The 18,625-nt window shown below is 46.6% G+C and overlaps 1 protein-coding gene across 4 annotated transcripts; it reads right to left on the reverse strand.

The window, feature by feature from the left end:
* Positions 1-1,301: 1,301 nt before the first annotated feature.
* CSNK2B (casein kinase 2 beta) lies at positions 1,302-17,878 on the reverse strand. 4 transcript variants are annotated; one of them, XM_088481519.1, is made up of 7 exons: positions 17,757-17,878; positions 16,165-16,244; positions 13,829-13,931; positions 12,123-12,238; positions 3,571-3,646; positions 3,273-3,462; positions 1,302-1,564 (listed from the first exon to the last, which is right to left on the reverse strand). In XM_088481519.1, exons 2-7 carry the CDS (start codon positions 16,234-16,236, stop codon positions 1,474-1,476), a joined length of 648 nt encoding a protein of 215 aa, XP_088337645.1. In that variant the 5' UTR covers positions 16,237-16,244; positions 17,757-17,878; the 3' UTR covers positions 1,302-1,473. The 4 variants fall into 4 exon arrangements, with proteins under 4 accessions (XP_088337645.1, XP_088337644.1, XP_088337643.1 ...); XM_088481518.1 differs by having other exon boundaries at positions 16,165-16,247; XM_088481517.1 differs by having other exon boundaries at positions 17,745-17,878.
* Positions 17,879-18,625: the final 747 nt, after the last annotated feature.

Raw genomic sequence — 18,625 nt, forward strand, 5'->3', positions numbered from 1 at the left:
TGGATAGGTATACATTTGTGGCCAAACATGTATTAAAGGAACCTTATTTATTAAGCAGTCATTTTTATTTTATTATAAATGTTTTGACCTGCAGTATTCTTAGTGCTTAGACATGTGCTCCTGCATTTTCCTTTTTTATGCGCGGAACTTAACATCCCAGCATGTCCTGCCACACTTTTAGCATGCCCTAACAGCATAGCTGTGGCAGAGCATGCTGGGATATGTGGTTCCACAGTAGCTGGTGAGCAGCATGTTTAAAAAAAACAAAAACAAACCTGCAATAAGGTGTGATATGTTAATACATTAACTGTGGCTACTATGTCCTCAATAGCAGAAATACCAATATACATTTTAGAAGATCCCAGTTCTAAATATAGGTTGTCTTTGATATAAAGATAAACAATGCTGGCAGCTGTGTAAAATGCCGCTATGCGCAAAATCTATTTTAAACTCTATTCCTTTTGTTGGACCGGAATCCCCACAACTTATTTGGCAGCAGAGACCATAGGAGGACACTAGCACAGGGTACACAAATTGTAAGCAGAATGCTGGCTAAACACTAGAGCGATGTGTATCTGGATAATACGGCGGCTGACAAATCGTATTCGCGGTACACATCAGATCGATGTAAAAGGACGGAACGAACACTTGTTCCGCCCTTCATTACCTTGTACGTCGCCGCATGTGATATCATCCGGTTGGCCTGGCAGCACGGCCACCCGGAAGATATTGCCAACGACCACAGATTGGCCGTACACACTGGGAAATCCAGCCGATAGGTCGTTCGGATTCGGCCTCAAAATACATATTGGGCCGAAAAGCTTTATTCTCCTTAAAAGGATATTAACACTTGAAGTTATCCACAGGTAATTTATGTATACACTCTGCGCAGCGGAACGCCTTATCTGCCCTCATTTAGGATTGCGAGATTCCAATGGAACCGCACATACGCAGTTACGTTATAACAAAGCGTCAGCAGCTAATATGTTGCATTAGAGACCTTTGTTTGTACAGGTCACGCCAAACAAAATAATATTTTATTCTATTTATAATTTGATCAAAAAGAAATAAAAAGAAAGGAAGAACGGGCAGGTGTTTAGCTCCATTACTACAACGGGGGAGCTGGATTTAGTACTGCTAATGGCCTGCAGAAAGCTGCCCCCTGCTGTCAGACCTGAGAATTACACATAATAGTACGCATCACTACAGAAGTCCTGCCAAGCTATTGTACCTCTTTAGACTATTCTCTTTTTGGCTTTAAATAATGCCCTCACCATGACAAACACCAGTTTGGAGCGTGGTACCTGTTCCATTCTATATAATTTTATTTAACCACAATAGTCGGCTGTATGAACACACTTTAAACGGGACTAAAATCAAAATAGGGCTGGGAAATTGTACACAGAAAAAGACGCTGCTCCTTCACTGGTTTGATGGGCTGAGGCTCTGGGGTCACCATGTACACGGTGGGTCTCAACGCATGGTCTTCACGGGACTTTTGAAGTTGCTGGCTGCCTGGAGTTGGAGCTGGTAGGCCATTGGGTGGATTTTGAAGCCGTATAACCTAGAAAGAGGGGACGGGGAAAAATCCAAATAATATTTGGTAAGCGTTCGGCATCATAGCAATAAATAGTGGTACTACCACCAACAAAGCAAATGTCAGTATTCCCTCTACTAAGAGTACCCTAGATTACAGAATGTCAGCCAGGACAGTATCAGACCCACATAAATGCTGTTCAGAACACATTGTGTCCTTAGGTGGGCCGTGTCACTGGGGTAACTAAGGGGTCTATTTACTAAGCAGTGTTAGGAGACAGAGTGAAAAGTGATAAGGTGCCAGCCAATCAGCTCCCAACTGTCATCTCACAGGCTGTGTTTGAAAAATGACAGTTGGGAGCTGATTGGCTGGCACCTTATCACTTTTCACTCTGTCTCCTAACACTGCTTAGTAAATAGACCCCTAAATGTTGCAATAGTACATAACGTACCATGGATAAAGTAGATAGTGGTGACTGCCTTTTGAACAATATTTGCTCCCACGCATAAAATGAAACTTTTACGCTGCATTACTTGGCATGACATAGCTAGTGGTGTGAACAGGATAAATCGTTCAATTAATAAATATTTTCTTTCCCACAACTGTAGATAAGGGGAAGCCACCAACATTTCATGCAAAGAGAACTCTAAAGAAGCTGCAGCTGCCTTTAATTTGTGTTTGGCATAAGCTACAATCAGGATAAATAGCCCAACGAGCAGCGTGTGAACTCAACGCCGCAGAATGTATATTGCACAAGCTCGCCGCTACTGATCTCCCTACATTGCAGAATTTCTGGTGTAGTGGATATTAGTTTGGTCTTTTTCAGAGATAAAAAAAAAAAAACAAATAAAAAATTGCTAATGTTTGAGGTAGCGATGTGCCGTTCCGCAATGCGGCCAACGCTCAGAATGGAATTGCGACCTGTGATGTGTAAAAGCGTTAAGGAGATAGGAAATGTGGACAGTTTATCCACTGACCTGGAAAGACAGGACTTCTAGGCATAAAGGTGCTAGCAGAAAGTGTCTAGGCCCAGCTGGAGCCTGGGATATGCCCAGCCCAATTGCTACATTATACAGCATTAAGTACACTGGTAATCCATAAAGATGACTTCACACATACTACAGCATTCAACACTGTCCTGGACTAAGCAGACTTTACCCTTTACCAGAAACTGGACTGTATGTGATTAAATGCTCGGACTGATATATTCACAACTTGTATACAGTTTAACCAGATGGCCTAGGTTAGGCGTGCTTCATTTCCTTCCCACCCCCATCATCTACCTCCCCTCTACATCAGATGGTCTAGGTTAGGCGTGCTTCATTCCCCTGTCCACCACCCCCATCCCTATCATCTACCTCCAACTCCACATCATCAGAAGGCCTAGGTTAGGCATGCACCATCACCCCCCCCCTCCCTCTACACCAGATGGCCTAGGTTAGGTGCGCTTCACTCCATTCCCAGCCCCATTTTCTACATCAGATGGCCTAGATTAGCAGTGCTTCATTCCCTCCCCCCCCCCCCCCCCATCATCATCTACATCAGATGGCCTGGGTTAGGTATGCTTCATTCCACTCCCACTTCCATGTTCTACCTCACCTCTACATCAGATTGGCTAGATTAGGCGTCTTTCATTCCAGTCCCAACCCCATCATCTACCTTCCCTCTACATCAGACGGCCTAGGTTAGGAGTGCTTCATTTCATTCCCACCACTCAGCTACTTAGACCCCTTACCTGGGGACAAACTGATTGGCGGGTCTCTTGGGCCGATACTCTGGGTGAACCATGAAGAGCATATGGGGGAATCCAGTGCCAAAGTATGCTCCATCTGTGTGATGATGACGTGAGGATTTGGGGGTGTAAACATCCATACACTTGGGGCAGTACAGCTTTACCATAGCTTCACCGGGGATGTCGGAGAGACCTGCGGAAAAGGGCGAAGGGATGGTTGCAGTGTAAAAATGGAAGGCAATTAAATCAGATGGAAAGAAGAATGCAAGAGGAAGGTAAATTAGGGATGGGAGGATCTTACCAATCGGCAGCATTGGCTGGTTCTCACAATAGACACGGGGACAATAGCCAAAATCCCCCTGCTGATATTTCTCCAACTGCAAAACATGAAACAGGACATAATATAAGTTTCTATTTATAGAAGTATACTGGACATTATGGGGGGGGGGGCATACATTAGGTGCATAGGATGAAAGTAACATAAGGAGACGCCTGCTCCAAAAAGACTACAATACGAGTAGTCATTAGGTGGCACAATGAGTATCAACAATAAGCATCCAGCATTGGCTGCACCCAGGGATTAAATTCACAGAACAGCTGGTGTACAACAAGCAAATCCCTAGAGGCAGGAGGTGCAGGAGTAATTATGTCCTGTGACAGCTCACGTGTGGAATGTCGAGTAGAGCTACAACTCCCCTTCCAGGCGTCCCCCTCATGTGATAGTCTGGAGTAATGCAGCAACAGGAAGGGAGAGCGCACACCGTATGTTCATCACGGCAGTCATGTGTTGGTAACGAGACTCAAGTTTCAATTAGAAGCATTTTGGGATAAGAGGCTACAGCAGGTGTTCTGGCATGGAGCAGTCACACGCTTAGGGTGGGCACACACTAGAAAGTTATCGGCCCGATTTGTCATTTCTGGGCAAATCGGGCATATTAAGTAGAGATGTGCGTTTCGGTTCTCCAGGAATCCCAATCCACCTGAATTTCGTGAATCCGAGTCGCGGTTCTGATCATTTTGCGGTTCGGAATTTGGATTTTTAAATCCAAATTTCGAGTTTTGGATTGCAAAAAGTACATGATTTTAGCAGTTTTTGAAACTTGAATCTATTTTTTTTTATGTTAAAAAATCCAGATACAAAACCAAAACACTTGAGGGTGGTTTGCAAAACCAAATCCAGATCCAAAACCTTAAAGGAGATACAAATCCAAAAACAAAAACACGGGGGTCGGCACACAAGCCTAATATTAAGTGTGTGTGCCCGAATTGCCGCCTCCCGCTGTTGCATGTGATGTCTTCTGGTTGGCTGTGCTGCATCAGAAAATATCGTGTACGCTGCCAAATGCAGCACGGCACTCTACACTGCGCTGTCGCCCCCTGCATCTTGCATGTGTGTATGCGCTTGCCGATGCCGGGTCCCATCGCCTGTCGGATCGGCCGGCTACACCTCGTTCTTATGTGTCGATGACTTTACATGTATTCCCTTCTACAACACCACACTGAGTAACAATAAGACATACCAACCCAATTTCCTGTAATGACTACATAAAAATAAACTCCTCTCTTATGACGCTCGGTTTTTGTAAACTGCCCCCACCCCCCTTCTATTGGCGCTACATAACCTCAACAGTTCAGCTTAGGTGACAAATCAAATCCTTTTCTTTCCATTTCAATTCCTTCATCTATTTAAACAGGCAAATCACACAAAAAAAAAAAATTCAATAAATAAAACTACAAAAGACTTTTCCCCATATTTGCTTCTGAAAAGTAATTTTCCTAATGGTCCATATTACAGGGATAACAAATGGATATACTTTTCAATATAATGCATTATTTTATGCATTTATTAGCAACTACAAGACCAGTTATTACATGGATATCAGCAGGCTCTAATAGTGATGCCTTGCACAGGATAGCAGACTCAGCAATTCTAAAGCCAGGAGCCGTCCTGCCAACCTGGATGAAAACCTCGTGGCGTCACTGGGATTTCCCGTTACAATATTCCCGTTCCTCTGGCGCTCTCAGGATTGTACGCACATAGTCACATAGCCGTGAGTGCCACCGGTAGGTGCTCAGCCGGATTTACGTGTAACTGAACTCCACACTACGCGACATGGAAAAGATCACAAGGCCGGAACAGAACAAAACGATTGCCGGCTGACACTCAGCAGTTTGCTTCATCTCCACTATGACGTTCCATCCACATCATGGCAAAAACGGGGGAGTTCATCTCCACTATGACGTTCCATCCACATCATGGCAAAAACGGGGGAGTTTTTTCTAATCATCATCTCAAGGCGTGAGAGAGAGTCAGAGAGTGAGAGAGAGTTGTCACATGACAGACACCCAATGCTGCCCAAATAAAACACATGGTTGAAAGCACAGGGAGTAGGGGGCTACCACAAACCAATTTTTTTATTTTTTATTATTTGAAGCATTAGGAGGGTGGATCCTACATACTTGCTGCATGTAATGTTAATTAGGCCTGATTACAATCTTTAGTAATTATTATGCCATTGGTCTCTACCATATTGAAGCTCATGTCTACTTTCCCTACCACAGGCGCAGGTACCAGGGACAGCTTCCTCCAACAGTACATTGGGCAGCACTACTGAATCACAGCTCTGAGGTCTTGGGTTCAATTCCCACCAAGGCCCGAACAATGTGGCATGTCTATGTTCTCTCCATGCTTGCGTTAGTTTCCTCTGACACTAGATTAATCTCCAATGGAGCAGGGACTGATGTGAATGCCTGACATTCTCTGTAAAGCGTTGTGGATCATGAGAATCAGAGCCGTAACTAGGGTGGTGCGGCCAATGCCGCCGCAGAGAGCGTAGATGTCCTGTGGGCAGAACTGGCCTCCGCCACCACCATGGGACTGTAAGTGTCCCCACTGCCTAGTGCCCGCTGCAATGCATATTAGTAGCGGTGCACCCAGCTCCGTCACTGCCGGGCGCACCACTATTATAATATACACAGTACCAGTCAAAAGTTTGGACACCTTCTCATTCAATGTTTTTTGTATTTTCTACATTAGTAGGTTAATACTGAAGACATCAAAACTATGAAAGAACACATATGGAATTATGTTGTAAACAAAAAAAACAAAAAAAAAAAAAGTGTTAAACAAATCGAATTGGTTTTATATATTTTAGATTCATCAGAGTAGCCCCCTTTTGCTTGGATGAACGCTGTGCACACTCTTGGCGTTCTCTCAATCAGCTTCATGAGGTAGTCTCCTGGAATGGTTTTCCAACAGTCTTGGGAGTTCCCCCAGAGGTGCTGATCACTTGTTGGCTGCTTTTCCTTCACTCTGCGGTCCAACCATCCCAAACCAGCTCAATTGGGTTTAGGTCGGGTGATTGTGGAGGCCAGGTCATCTGACGCAGCACTCCATCACATTCCTTCTTGGTCAAGTAGCCCTTACATAACCTGGGAGGTGTGTTTGGAGTCATTGTCTTGTTGAAAAAATAAAAAAAATGATGGTCCCAGTAAGTGCAAACCAGATCGAATAGCATGGCGCTGCAGAATGCTATGGTAGCCATGCTGGTTAACTGTGCCTTGAATTTTGAATAAATCGCCAACAGTGTAACCAGCAAAGCACCCCCACACCATCACACCTCCTCCTCCATGCTTCACAGTGGGAACCACACATGCAGAAACCATCGGCTCACCTTCTCTGCGTCTCACAAAGACACGGCGGTTGGAACCAAAAATCTCAAATTTAGACACATCAGACCAAAGAACAGATTTTCACTGGTCTAATGTCCATTCCTTGTGTTTCTTGGCCCAAACAATTCTCTTCTTGTTGTTCATCCTCAGTAGTGGCTTCTTCGCAGCAATAAGACCATGAAGGCCTGATTCACGCAGTCTCCTCTGAACAGTTGATGTTGAGATTTGTCTGCTACTTTAACTCTGTGAAGACTTTATGTGGTCTCTAATCTGAGGTGCTCTTAAGTAGCAGTTTCTGAGGCTGGTAACACTAATGAACTTATCCTCTGCAGCAGAGGTAACTCTTGGTCTGCCTTTCCTGGGGTGGTCCTCATGAGAGCCAGTTTCATCATAGCATTTGATGGTTTTTGCATCTGCACTTGAGGATGCATTCAAAGTTCTTGACATTTTCCATATCGACTGACCTTCAAGTCTTAAAGTAATGATGGACTGTCGTTTCTCTTTACAGAGTTGAGTGGTTGGTGCCATAATATGGATTACAACAGTAGTCAAATAGTGGTGTCCATTGTGTACTAACCCTACCTCTACACAACACAACTGATGGTCTCAAACACATTAAGAAGGCAAGTAATTCCACAGATTGACTCTCGACAAGGCACACCTGTTAATTCAAAACCAATCTAGGAGACAACCTCATGAAACTGATGGAGAGAATGCCAAGAGTGTGCAAAGCCGTCATCCAAGCAAAAAGGGGGCTACTTTGAGGAATCTAAAACATATTTTGATTTGTTTACAACATAATTCCATATGTGTTCTTTCATAGTTTTGATGTCTTCAGTATTAATCTACTATGTTGAATATAATTTAAATAAACAAAACCTTTGAGTGAGAAGGTGTGCCCAAACTTTTGACTGGTACTGATATATATATATATAAAATGTGTTCCCGCTAGGCTGTTTGCTGTTTAGCAAAAAGCGCCCTGCCCTAACAGCCTGCGGGAGCCGTTCTCACCCGCGGGACGCAGTGTCCCGCGGGTGGACAAACATGCGGTGACCCGGTCACCGCCGGGGAATAGACGCCGGGTGCATGCGCCCGGCGTCTATTCTCCCTTTCTGCAACGCTTGGGGGGGCTGCCCGGCATGTCCGTAAGCGCCGGGCACGCCCCCAAGTATGACGAAAATGGGGACGCGTCTTCTAGACACGCCCACTTTTTGTAACCACACCCCCTTTTCAGACGCGCGCGCGCGCACAACATTGCCCTCTCTAGCTCCGGCGCCCTGCCTGCCGCCGGAGCTAGAGGGAACACTAATATATATATATATATATATATATATATATATATATAATTCAGGCTTAATGGCTCTCTCCATATCCATGTTAGAATGTCATATAACGCACAAAAACAACTTGTGATGTCCAAACCACCAACATAATGCTCAGCCATATAAGTTACTAGAACATCCTGTAATCTCCATCAAAACTGTATTTTTGGCCCAAGCGATGTTCACATCTGTTCAGTGCAAAAAGAATATTCATAATTTCCTTTGGACAAACGTCATGACCAAAGCCTGCTGTGTCTAATGAGGCTCATTGCCAAATATGCAGAACTTCAGTACTTATACCAATGCTGTCCGTCGACCTCGGTCCCCTCACAGACCGTCCAAGACATGTCATATAACCTCATCAAGACCTTGACAAAGGGATGGTATTGTCCCAAAACGTTGGTGTCACTTCATTTATATGTATTCTAAAATACACGGTGTTGACCTTTTCAAACAAGTCTCTGAGTGCCCCCGCTTGCTTGTGCTGCTACAGTGGATTAATTTCTCCGGAGGGCACCGGGGCAATTGAAACCCCGCAGAGAGTGCCATTCCGATTTGGCAGGCGGTGAGCGGGTAACCATGCAGCGGAAGGTAAGTGACTTGTTAGGGCTGAAAGAGACACTGGGGCTGAAAGTGTCACTGGGGGTTGGGGCTAAAATGGGCACTGCGAGCTTGGGCTGGAAATGACACTGGGCACTGGGGCTGGAATGAATGTAATGATTTACTAATCGAGGCATAGGGAGGGTGATAATTTGTGCTATAATGTGTAAAGGGCATTACTGGGTGGCATAATGTGCACAGGCACTACTGTGTGGAATAATGTGTATAAAGGGCTCTACTGTGTGGCGTAATGTGAATGAAAGGACACTACTGTTCAGTGTAATGTGTAAGGGGCACTACTGTATGGAATAACGTGTATAAGGGCCTCTACTGTGCGGTGTAACGTGGATAAGGGACACTACTGTGCGGTGTAATGTGAATAAGGTTGCACTACTGTAAGGCGTAATTTGAATTGGGGGTACTATTGTGGGGCCACACCCCTTCCCTACAAGACCATGCCCCTTTTTTGGGCGCGTGCTGTCTCTATTTAAAATATAAGGGGGGCACCAATGCTTTTTCTGGCACAGGGCACCAAAATGTCTAGTTACAGCTCTGATAGGAATACACACATAATGACAGGAGAATATACATAGGCCATACATCAGTGTAATCCCGCCTGATCATATACAGTAAATCAGGACACTGTCAGGAAACATACAAACTCCACACAGTTAGGGCCTTGGTGGGAATTGAACCCAAGCCCTGTGATTCAGTAATGCTGCCCGATGTTCTGTTGTAGAAAGCTGGCCCTGGTACATACGCCTGTGGTAGGGAAAGTAGACATAAGCTTCTATATGGTAGAGACCAATGGCATAATTACTATAGGTTGTAATCGGGCCTAATTAACGTTACATGCAGCAGGTATGTAGGATCCACCCTCCTAACGTGGTAGCCCCTTACCCCCCGTTAATATGGGCAGCGTTGGGTGTCTTTCATGTGACAGGAGGACAATATACACAAGCCATACATTAGTGTAATAACCTCACGTGATTGTATACAGGAAGTCAGGACACTGTCAGTTACGCTACAGTGATCATTAGTCCATGGGACTGTAACATTAGCACTCGGGAACTATAATATAGTCAGGTGGACAAATTGGGGGGAGGGTCAGAGCACTATTGAGCAGTCACAGAACGCGGGACATCCCCAGTAACAGGTGCTCCGGCTGAGCTGCATGAGTCTTGGGTAACACAGACGGACATATCTTACAGCAGCTGCAGTGCAATGGACCGCAGGTTAACCCTTCAAATAAATGAATCCTCATGTGCCAACGACAGTTCAAGTAACAAAATACAGCTATTCCTTCCATTTCAGGACACAGAAGTGCACCCCCGTCAGGTATTTACATAGATACATCTGACTGCGCAGCCACTACCGTAAAACAGCTGAATGGCTGAAAGAAAATATTGACAGATCTAAATCATTCATGGAGGGGATTTTCCCTACGGGCGTAGTGCTCCGCATTCCCATCCACATTACACTGGCATGTGAGCACTGCAGGGAGGGTGTGGTGAGACCAGCAGCGCAGTTCCTGTTTTTGTGAGCGGAGGGATCCTGGCAGAGACACAGGAACAGCAACTGTGCACAGCCCTACACAGCAGGCATGTCAGCCACACTCACACTGGGATAGTGCAGTAATAAGTACCAGCTGATGCAACCACATATAGGGCCTGATTCAGAGCTGAACGCTCTAACCAGAGCGCTCGCTCTGAATCAGGGCCCTCCTACCTTTTATTGGAGCGTCCTCATGGACGCTCGCATAGCTGTGGGTTACCACCCACAGCTATAGCGAGCGTCCATGATGATTGTCGCGATGGTCTTGACCATCGGGCTTGCGACGGAGACCCTGCGGTAGGGTCTCGCTGCCGCAAGCCCTGGAGTGATTTTGGCTCACTCACTAGTGATGTCAGTGGGGCCGGCTTGAGACGGTAGGCGTTCCCATGGGAACGCCTCCGTCTGGCCGGCATGCCCTCCAAAGGGGGCGTGCTGTCAAACAACATCGACAGCACGCCCCCTTTGGTGCGAGACCCGGAGCGATGGTGAGCCTGTCACTCTCCGGGTCTCGCGCATGCGCACGACGGAGCTCCCTCCGTCGTGGGCATGCGCAGTGGGGGACATCGACCCGCTTGCGAGCGTACTGCCGCTCACGAGCGGGTCTGAATGACCCCCATAGACCCTTTGGTCAGGTTCTCAGTCTAAAGGGCCCCCTACATCCAACAACAGTTTGCCCAATCTGCCAATCAAAAATGCTGACCGGCGGACATGTAGGTTCGCCGATCTGTCGGAGGATCAGTGAAATTCCTATTACCGTCGTATCTTGATCATGAACGGCAAATCAGTGAAATCCCATACGTTTGATTTCACCAACCGCGGCATCTGGGGGATTGCCGAATTACGACAGTCATTCGCCAGGTGTATGGGGGTCTTTAGATCACAACCCATCCTCTTCGGTGATTAAATGTATTACAGGGGCAATTAAAGAGTGTTAAAACTTTCTACATTTGCCAAGTTTCAATGGGCACTATGTAAAGTGGGCCTGTCATATTAGTCAGCCTCTCGCCAGCAGGAATATCAGGTCATATCCCAGTGGTGTCACTGGATTAGGGCTGCTAGACTATCCTATTAATCAGGGACACATGTATTACACAGGTCCTGTGGCTGGCTGACTTCAAGCCTGCAATTCACCTAGTTTTAACCAGCCACAGAACCTGTGTAACTCATGTGTCCCTCATTAAAGGGCTATCATAGCAAAAGCGAAACCCTGCACCAAATCATAGTGAACGGAAAGTTAAGGTGCGTACACACTGGGCGATTAAAGTGGACGACTGAACGATATCGTTAAGTCGTCCACTTTATCGTCCATTTTTAACACAAAAACGATGACGACGCGCGTTCCCGGGGGCGTTCGTCATTATCGTTCATCGGGTTAACATGCAGGCCAACCTGACGAGGTCGTCAGGTTGCTGCATGTTGGGGAATGGGGGAGAGAGCCCGGCACTGAACGATATCTTTAATGATATCGTTCAGCGGGTGTGCTCAATGTCATGAACGACACTGAGCACAGCCTGCCGGGGACACACTAGACGATACCGCTCAGGGAGCATAGCATCTCGTGTGTACGCACCTTTACTGTAACTGCCCATTCAGAAACAAATATTATACTTGCCATAAAGTCCTAATACATATTATTCTCCATTAGAGCCGCATCAGACACTCAGATACATCTTATATGTACAGTCATAGGGAGAAATGTCCTCACCATTTGGGCGATGCCGCGGTTAGTCAGTATATAGCGGGCATGGATGAGGCCGTACAGCATCTCAGCTGCCTGTTCAATGAGATCACTCTGGTTGGGATTATCCTCCAACTCTTCATCTGCAAAACAGAAGTCATGAGGGGTATCAGAAAGGGAGCCCGGTGTGCTGGGGTGACAGGATCTCTAACTCAGGCCACACAGGCGGAGCACAGCAGTAATAGGCGAATAAGTTTACGACACCGATCACAGCGCGTCTAAACGGGAAGAATAACGTCACCTCTCATATCGCACAATAGTCACAGTACCCAGTGATTGGTGGAGGTTTTCACATATTGCCTAAATCACACAAATCAACTAATAATACAAAAGAACTTGTTCATATAGAGCACAGGTTCTCAAACTCGGTCCTCAGGACCCCAAACAGTGCATGTTTTCCAGATCTCCTCACAAAATCACAAGTTAAATAATTAGCTCCACCTGTGGATCTTTTAAAATGTGTCAGTGATTAATGAGTACACCTGTGCCCCTGCTGGGTGACCTGGAAAACGTGACCTGTGTGGGGTCCTGAGGACCGAGTTTGAGAACCACTGATATAGGAGGTAAAACTTAAAATACAAGCTGGTCAAATATCAAAACATTCACTCGTATTGGAACATTCCCATAACACGGCAGAATGTAAAGTTCTATTGATTAAAAAGACCTTGGTTAGTAGACTGAGTGAGGAATCAATGGAGAGAGAACTATGAAGGACAATCAAACTGTCCGGGACTATGGGGGTAACAGACGTAGGTGCACTGAATGGGACCTGCAGGGAATACAGTCAGGCAGCAACCTCCTGTTATATTGGACTGAGACACAGATTCATATAATAAACCAGCATCTCTTCTGCACGGTGTGTGATTATAGACAGCAGGTAACATGGCGATACATGGAAGAGTCCTCTATGTGCTAGGTAGGGAGGAACGATGACAGATGGCTAAAGCAGACACAATCTTAACCAGCTGAGTGCATACAAGTCTCCCCTGTAACCTTCTGTATGTTTCCCAACCTCTGCGCTGATCCCTATGCAGGCCGTGCAATGCTCGTACTTTATTACGATCATTATTCTTACGGAACTGAAGTCAATTGTGCAAACACACTGGGTTTCTGGAAGGGCCTTGTACAGCAGTCACTGGCGGTATCACGCTATCTAGTCATCTCAATTATCCTCGCTAAGGCTACAAGGGCTATAGAAAGTGTTACCAGTGTAAGTGTTATACCCTTCTCCCCTGCCCCCATCATCTGCCAGGGCTACTCCTACATTTCATTACTTACTCCTGATCTAAAACGTATTAAAATATCTATTTGCATCCTAGTGAAAACTGACAGTACACAGAGAATATGGGGTAGATGTAGCAAGCAGTGAAAAAATAGTAAAGGTTGGCCATAGCAACCAATCAGCATGTGCCTATCATTTATGAATGTACTTAATACTACATCAAAGTTCGTTTGTTGCTATGGGCAACGTCTCCACTCTTCACTGCTAGGTACATCTCCCCCCCCCCCATAGGAGAACCGCTATATATATTGCACTTACAGCACTATCATGGACAGACATTTTATTAAAATAAGTCCATATTAAACTACAATAATATATAATAATTAGAATAGCATATTAGGCAACATGTATTTCACGTTTAGAGGGGAAATATGGCAGTGAGGAGACTGACCAGGCTCTAGGTCCAGGATCATGTCCAACGCCTGTCTATAGTGCGGAACCTGCTCATTGAGTCCCGTCAAATTGAATTTATCCTGAATGTAATCTTCATCTACCTGCAAAAGAAAAAAAGTTGTCATTGGTAAATAGCTTGGTTATAAGCAAGATTGATTCTCAATTTCCCTTGTGTTCATTAAAATACAAAGTTCTTGGCAAAACATTGGGAACATCAACATAAAGTGAATTAATAGAGCATTGGGCCACCAAATGCAGCCTCTGTGCACTGTGGCACCACTCTTCCACAAGGAAGTGGCTGATGTAACGACTAGTGACTGGGGTCATCCTGGCGACCGAGAAGGCCATGACATAGATAACATCAGCACCTTGCTCAAACTACCGAGGGATCACATGGGATCTGCAGATGGAGTAGTCATCAGCCTGGAAGACACTACGTCTATCAGGAAAGAAACTTTGCCACATGCAATGAAAACCATCACCATGAACCACTAAGCATTGACCGTGTCTTCTAAAGGAACGACAATTGAATAATATCAGGAATACGAGACTGCCAGAACCATCCACTGATGGACAGAAGTCTGCAGAGTTCTTTAGGTTAACACCACACATGACTAGTCCCTTTCTCAAGAACATGGTGAATGATAACTACTTACTATACACTGCTGTGCCGCCACCTGTGCTCTATCCACCAATAAACTCCTGAAAGTTAATTTCCAAGTGTGATGCGCGCTTTACGTACTACAACCATCCAGCATTTATATACATAACCCGAACCAGTCTTATACTCTACTTCAGTAACATGAGTCACACTCGTTTTACTTTTAATACCCCTTGTATTTTGTATCCAGGGGCAATTAAAATGAAGATCTCTGCATAAAATATGTAAATAGTAAAAGCTGCGGGTGGGAATATACAAGCCAATAACAGTCACATTATTTGAATGCATTCATACATAAGTATGAGAGGAATTGGAAAGCTTGGGGCTATTTTACTTTTTTTTTTATTTTTTAAACTAAGAACATCATTTGTAATTGCTGCAGGCCTAGTCACTGTGCCTGAAAATATTAATTGTACATCCTACATGTTTAAGCTTCTCTATTCAATATTATCCATTATAATTAGTAGGAACGAATATGTAGTCGGTAAAAAGCACAAGAAACCCACTAAAAATAAAAGTTACCAATATTTGTTGTATTTTGTAACTACAACCTTGGTCAGATCAGAGTACATGTGATTATACCCCACAACGCCTTCACCGGCTGCATAGGATGGGTGCCAGAGTTTGCCATATAGGTAAATCCTTCACATGTATTAAGAATTTGCTGCTATCAGGCCACTACAACTGAGAACACTTACAAATGTGTCTTCATACGTCTAGCCTTAATACATCATATGGCCAGTGATGCGGGACCCAGCGGCTCGCTCATGGCAGGCATGACTCTGCTATCGCCGGGCAGCTTATATGGCTGACAATACATCTTCGTAGCAATGTGAAGCCACTAGGATGCACCAGCAGACTGTGCTGTATAATTAGAGGTGTCTGTGTGCGACGGGGTCTTTATATGAAGCACAACGGAACTTTGTGTGCAAAAAAGCAGCAGAAGCTGTATTGTATCACTTCCCATACAGATTCAGAGACTCAGTCGCACACAGAGATAAAAGTGTCACATATCACATTAATCAGCGCAGTCTACTGGTGTGTGCTAGTCGCATCACATCTAGATGCATTTTTCGCAAAAGAGACAACCGGCGTTAGAAGAGTAGCACGGGACCAGGCATGCCGAGGGGGCTATAGGGCACGACTGCAGCAATGATGTATGAGGATACATCTGTAACTATTGCAATCACATAACAGAAAGCTTCAGTTTGTCAAACACAACAAGATGATGTCAGTGATTTGAGGCGATAGAGATAAATAGAGACAGGCAGACAGAAGTGTGGCATCATGCAGAATTTGTTTAATCCAACGTTTCAGTTTAATCTACAAAACTGTCCTAAGGGATGTAAATTATACCAAAATATCGGCTTTATTGAGTTGTTATTACTATTGTAATGAGTTAGTGAAGTCAGTGAGTGCCACCAGATTGCTGTGGAATGGATTTGGGGTTTGAACCCCTTGGAAGGCACCGCAGCAAAGTGTTTATACACACACACATTCAGGGTTCTCCTATCTCCATTGGATACTGACTTCTCCAGTCTCTGTCACTGCAGTTAATGCCGTTGGTGAAGCACAAGCCCCAGCTCCCACTGCACATGATGGAGACGGGACAGACCTCAGCCAATTATTACATACATATCTCTCTAGCTCCTGACTTCGGGGAGCATCCTCACCTCACAGAAGAACTCATTGCCTCTCAGCCCACAGAACCAGCTGATCCAGGACACCTCCTCTGAGCTGCTCATCTTCCTGGCTGCTGATAAAATAAACATTACATTGAGATGGGGGCAGCAGATACAGAAGGAGGTAACGAGACTAAGGTATATGTGGGACAGCAGCATGCACAGTGATGTGGGGTTCTGGAAAGCTGGAAGCAGGTGGGATGAGGAGGGGGGACAGCAGAGTAATGTGATGTAATGTGACAGTGATGTAATGTGCTGGTTGGGAGGAAGCTGGAGGCAGGTGGGTTGTGGAGGGAGCATATAGTGATGTTGGGAATTTGGTGGGGAGGAGACTGGGGGCAGGTGGGATGTGGATTAGAACAGCAGGGTGCTGACAGTGATACAGAGGGCAGAGTGGGGGTAGGCTCGGTGGCAGGTGGGATGATGAGGGGGGGGAAGCAGGGAGTGCACAGTGATGTGGGGTGCCAGATGAGGAGATGGCAGGGGGCACAGTGATGTGGGGTGCCAGATGAGGAGATAGCAGGGGGCACAGTGATGTGGGGTGCCAGATGAGGCGATAGCAGGGGGCACAGTGATGTGGGGTGCCAGATGAGGCGATAGCAGGGGGCACAGTGATGTGGGGTGCCAGATGAGGCGATAGCAGGGGGCACAGTGATGTGGGGTGCCAGATGAGGCGATAGCAGGGGGCACAGTGATGTGGGGTGCTAGGGGCAGGTGGGATGAGGAAGGGGGTCAGCAGGGGTGCACAATGATGTGGGGTGCCAGATGATGAGGGAGATAGCAGGGGGCACAGTGATGTGGGGTGCTGGGGGCACACAGTGATGTGGGGAGGAGGATATAGGAAAGCAGGGTGCACACAATGTTTTTGAACTTGGTGAGGACGACGCTGGGGCATGTGGGTTGAGGAGGGGGTACACTAGGGTGATATAGTGTTGTGGGTTGGAAAGGCGCTTGGAATGAGAGAAGGGAACATATTGTGATGTGGAGCACTGGGTGGGGGGTGGCTGGAGGCAGGTAGGATGTAGGGGATCAGCACTGGGCACAGTGAAATATGGGGGGCTGGAAGCAGGTGGCATGCAGCTGGGATGTACAGTGATGCAGAGTGCTAATTGGAGGCAGGTGGAATGAGGAGGGGGCAGACAAGAGGCACAGTGTGGGGGAGGTTGGGGAAAGCAGGGGGCACATACTGATGTGGGGTGCTGGGTAGGGGCAGATGGGATGAGGAAGGCGACATCAGGGGCACTTGATGTGGGTTGCTGGGCGGGGAAAGGCTGGGGGCAGATGGAATGAGGAGGGGGGACATCAGGGGCACATAGTGAGGTGGGGTGCTGGGGACAGGTGAGCTGAGGAGGGTGGGGGGGCACAGTGATGCAAGGTGTTGGTTGGGGGCAGGTGGGATGAGGAGCAGGAAAGCAAGGGGCGCAGTGTGGGGATCTTGGGGCAGGTGGGATAGGAAGCGGGGGAGCTGGGGGCCAGGTGGGACGCACAGGGCAGGAGACACGGGGGGAGACATAGGGAGTATGAATTATGCATCACGGAGAGGGACAGGAGTACACCGGGCACCGGCAAACCTGGACAATCACCCTGGGCACCAGATACACAGCGGTTCTTCCCAGCTCACACCCGCCGCCGTTGCCGCACACAAGGCCCGGTCCCCGCTGTCTGCGACGATGCGGAAGAGGCGGAACAGGAAAAGTCTGGGGCATGCCGGGAAATGTAGTTCTGAGAGCGGACAGCGGCAGTGACATCACTTGGAGGCGGGGCTAGCAATGTTATGCTGCTGCTATAGTGATGGGAGGTGTAATCAGCACATTGCTGCTGCCAGCAGGTCCCTGCTCCAAACTTTACTGAGGGGATGATGTATGAAAACTTCTAAAGAGGACAAGTGGAGGTGATGCCCATATCAACCAATCAGCTTCTACCTATCATGTATCTAGTACATTCATCAGAATGAGAGAAGCTGAATAGTTACTATGGACAACACCTCCACAAGTCCTCTTTAGAATGTTTAATACATCTCCCTCTTAGTATTTGGCCCCCTGCTTGTTCTGTACATGGTAATATACTGGTTTATAGCTGACGGTTACACACTAGGATGACAGGTCGGCCATCCGGCAGATACACTGTCCTATCTAAAATCCCCGCTTGATCTTATCCCCTCCCTCCTCCTCTCTCTTTTCTGCCTGCTCCCATCTTGCCCACCTCATTAACCTCTCCCTCTCATCAGCACTGGCCCTGATTCAGAGCCGGACGCTCTGACAGAGCGCTCGCTCTGAATCAGGGCCATCCTTCCTAATTTTAGAGCGGCATCCTGGCAACTCGCATAGCTGTGGGTGACCACCCACAGCTATAGCGAGCGGCCAAAAAGATGGTCGCGATGGTCAAGACCATCGGGCTTGCGACGAGACCCTTGTGGTAGGGTCTCGTTGCCGCAAGCCCTGGAGTGCTTTCG

This window comes from Taudactylus pleione, unplaced genomic scaffold (genome assembly GCF_031769625.1).
Source record: "Taudactylus pleione unplaced genomic scaffold, aTauple2 ptg000274l, whole genome shotgun sequence".
Classification (NCBI taxonomy): Eukaryota; Metazoa; Chordata; class Amphibia; order Anura; family Myobatrachidae; genus Taudactylus; species Taudactylus pleione.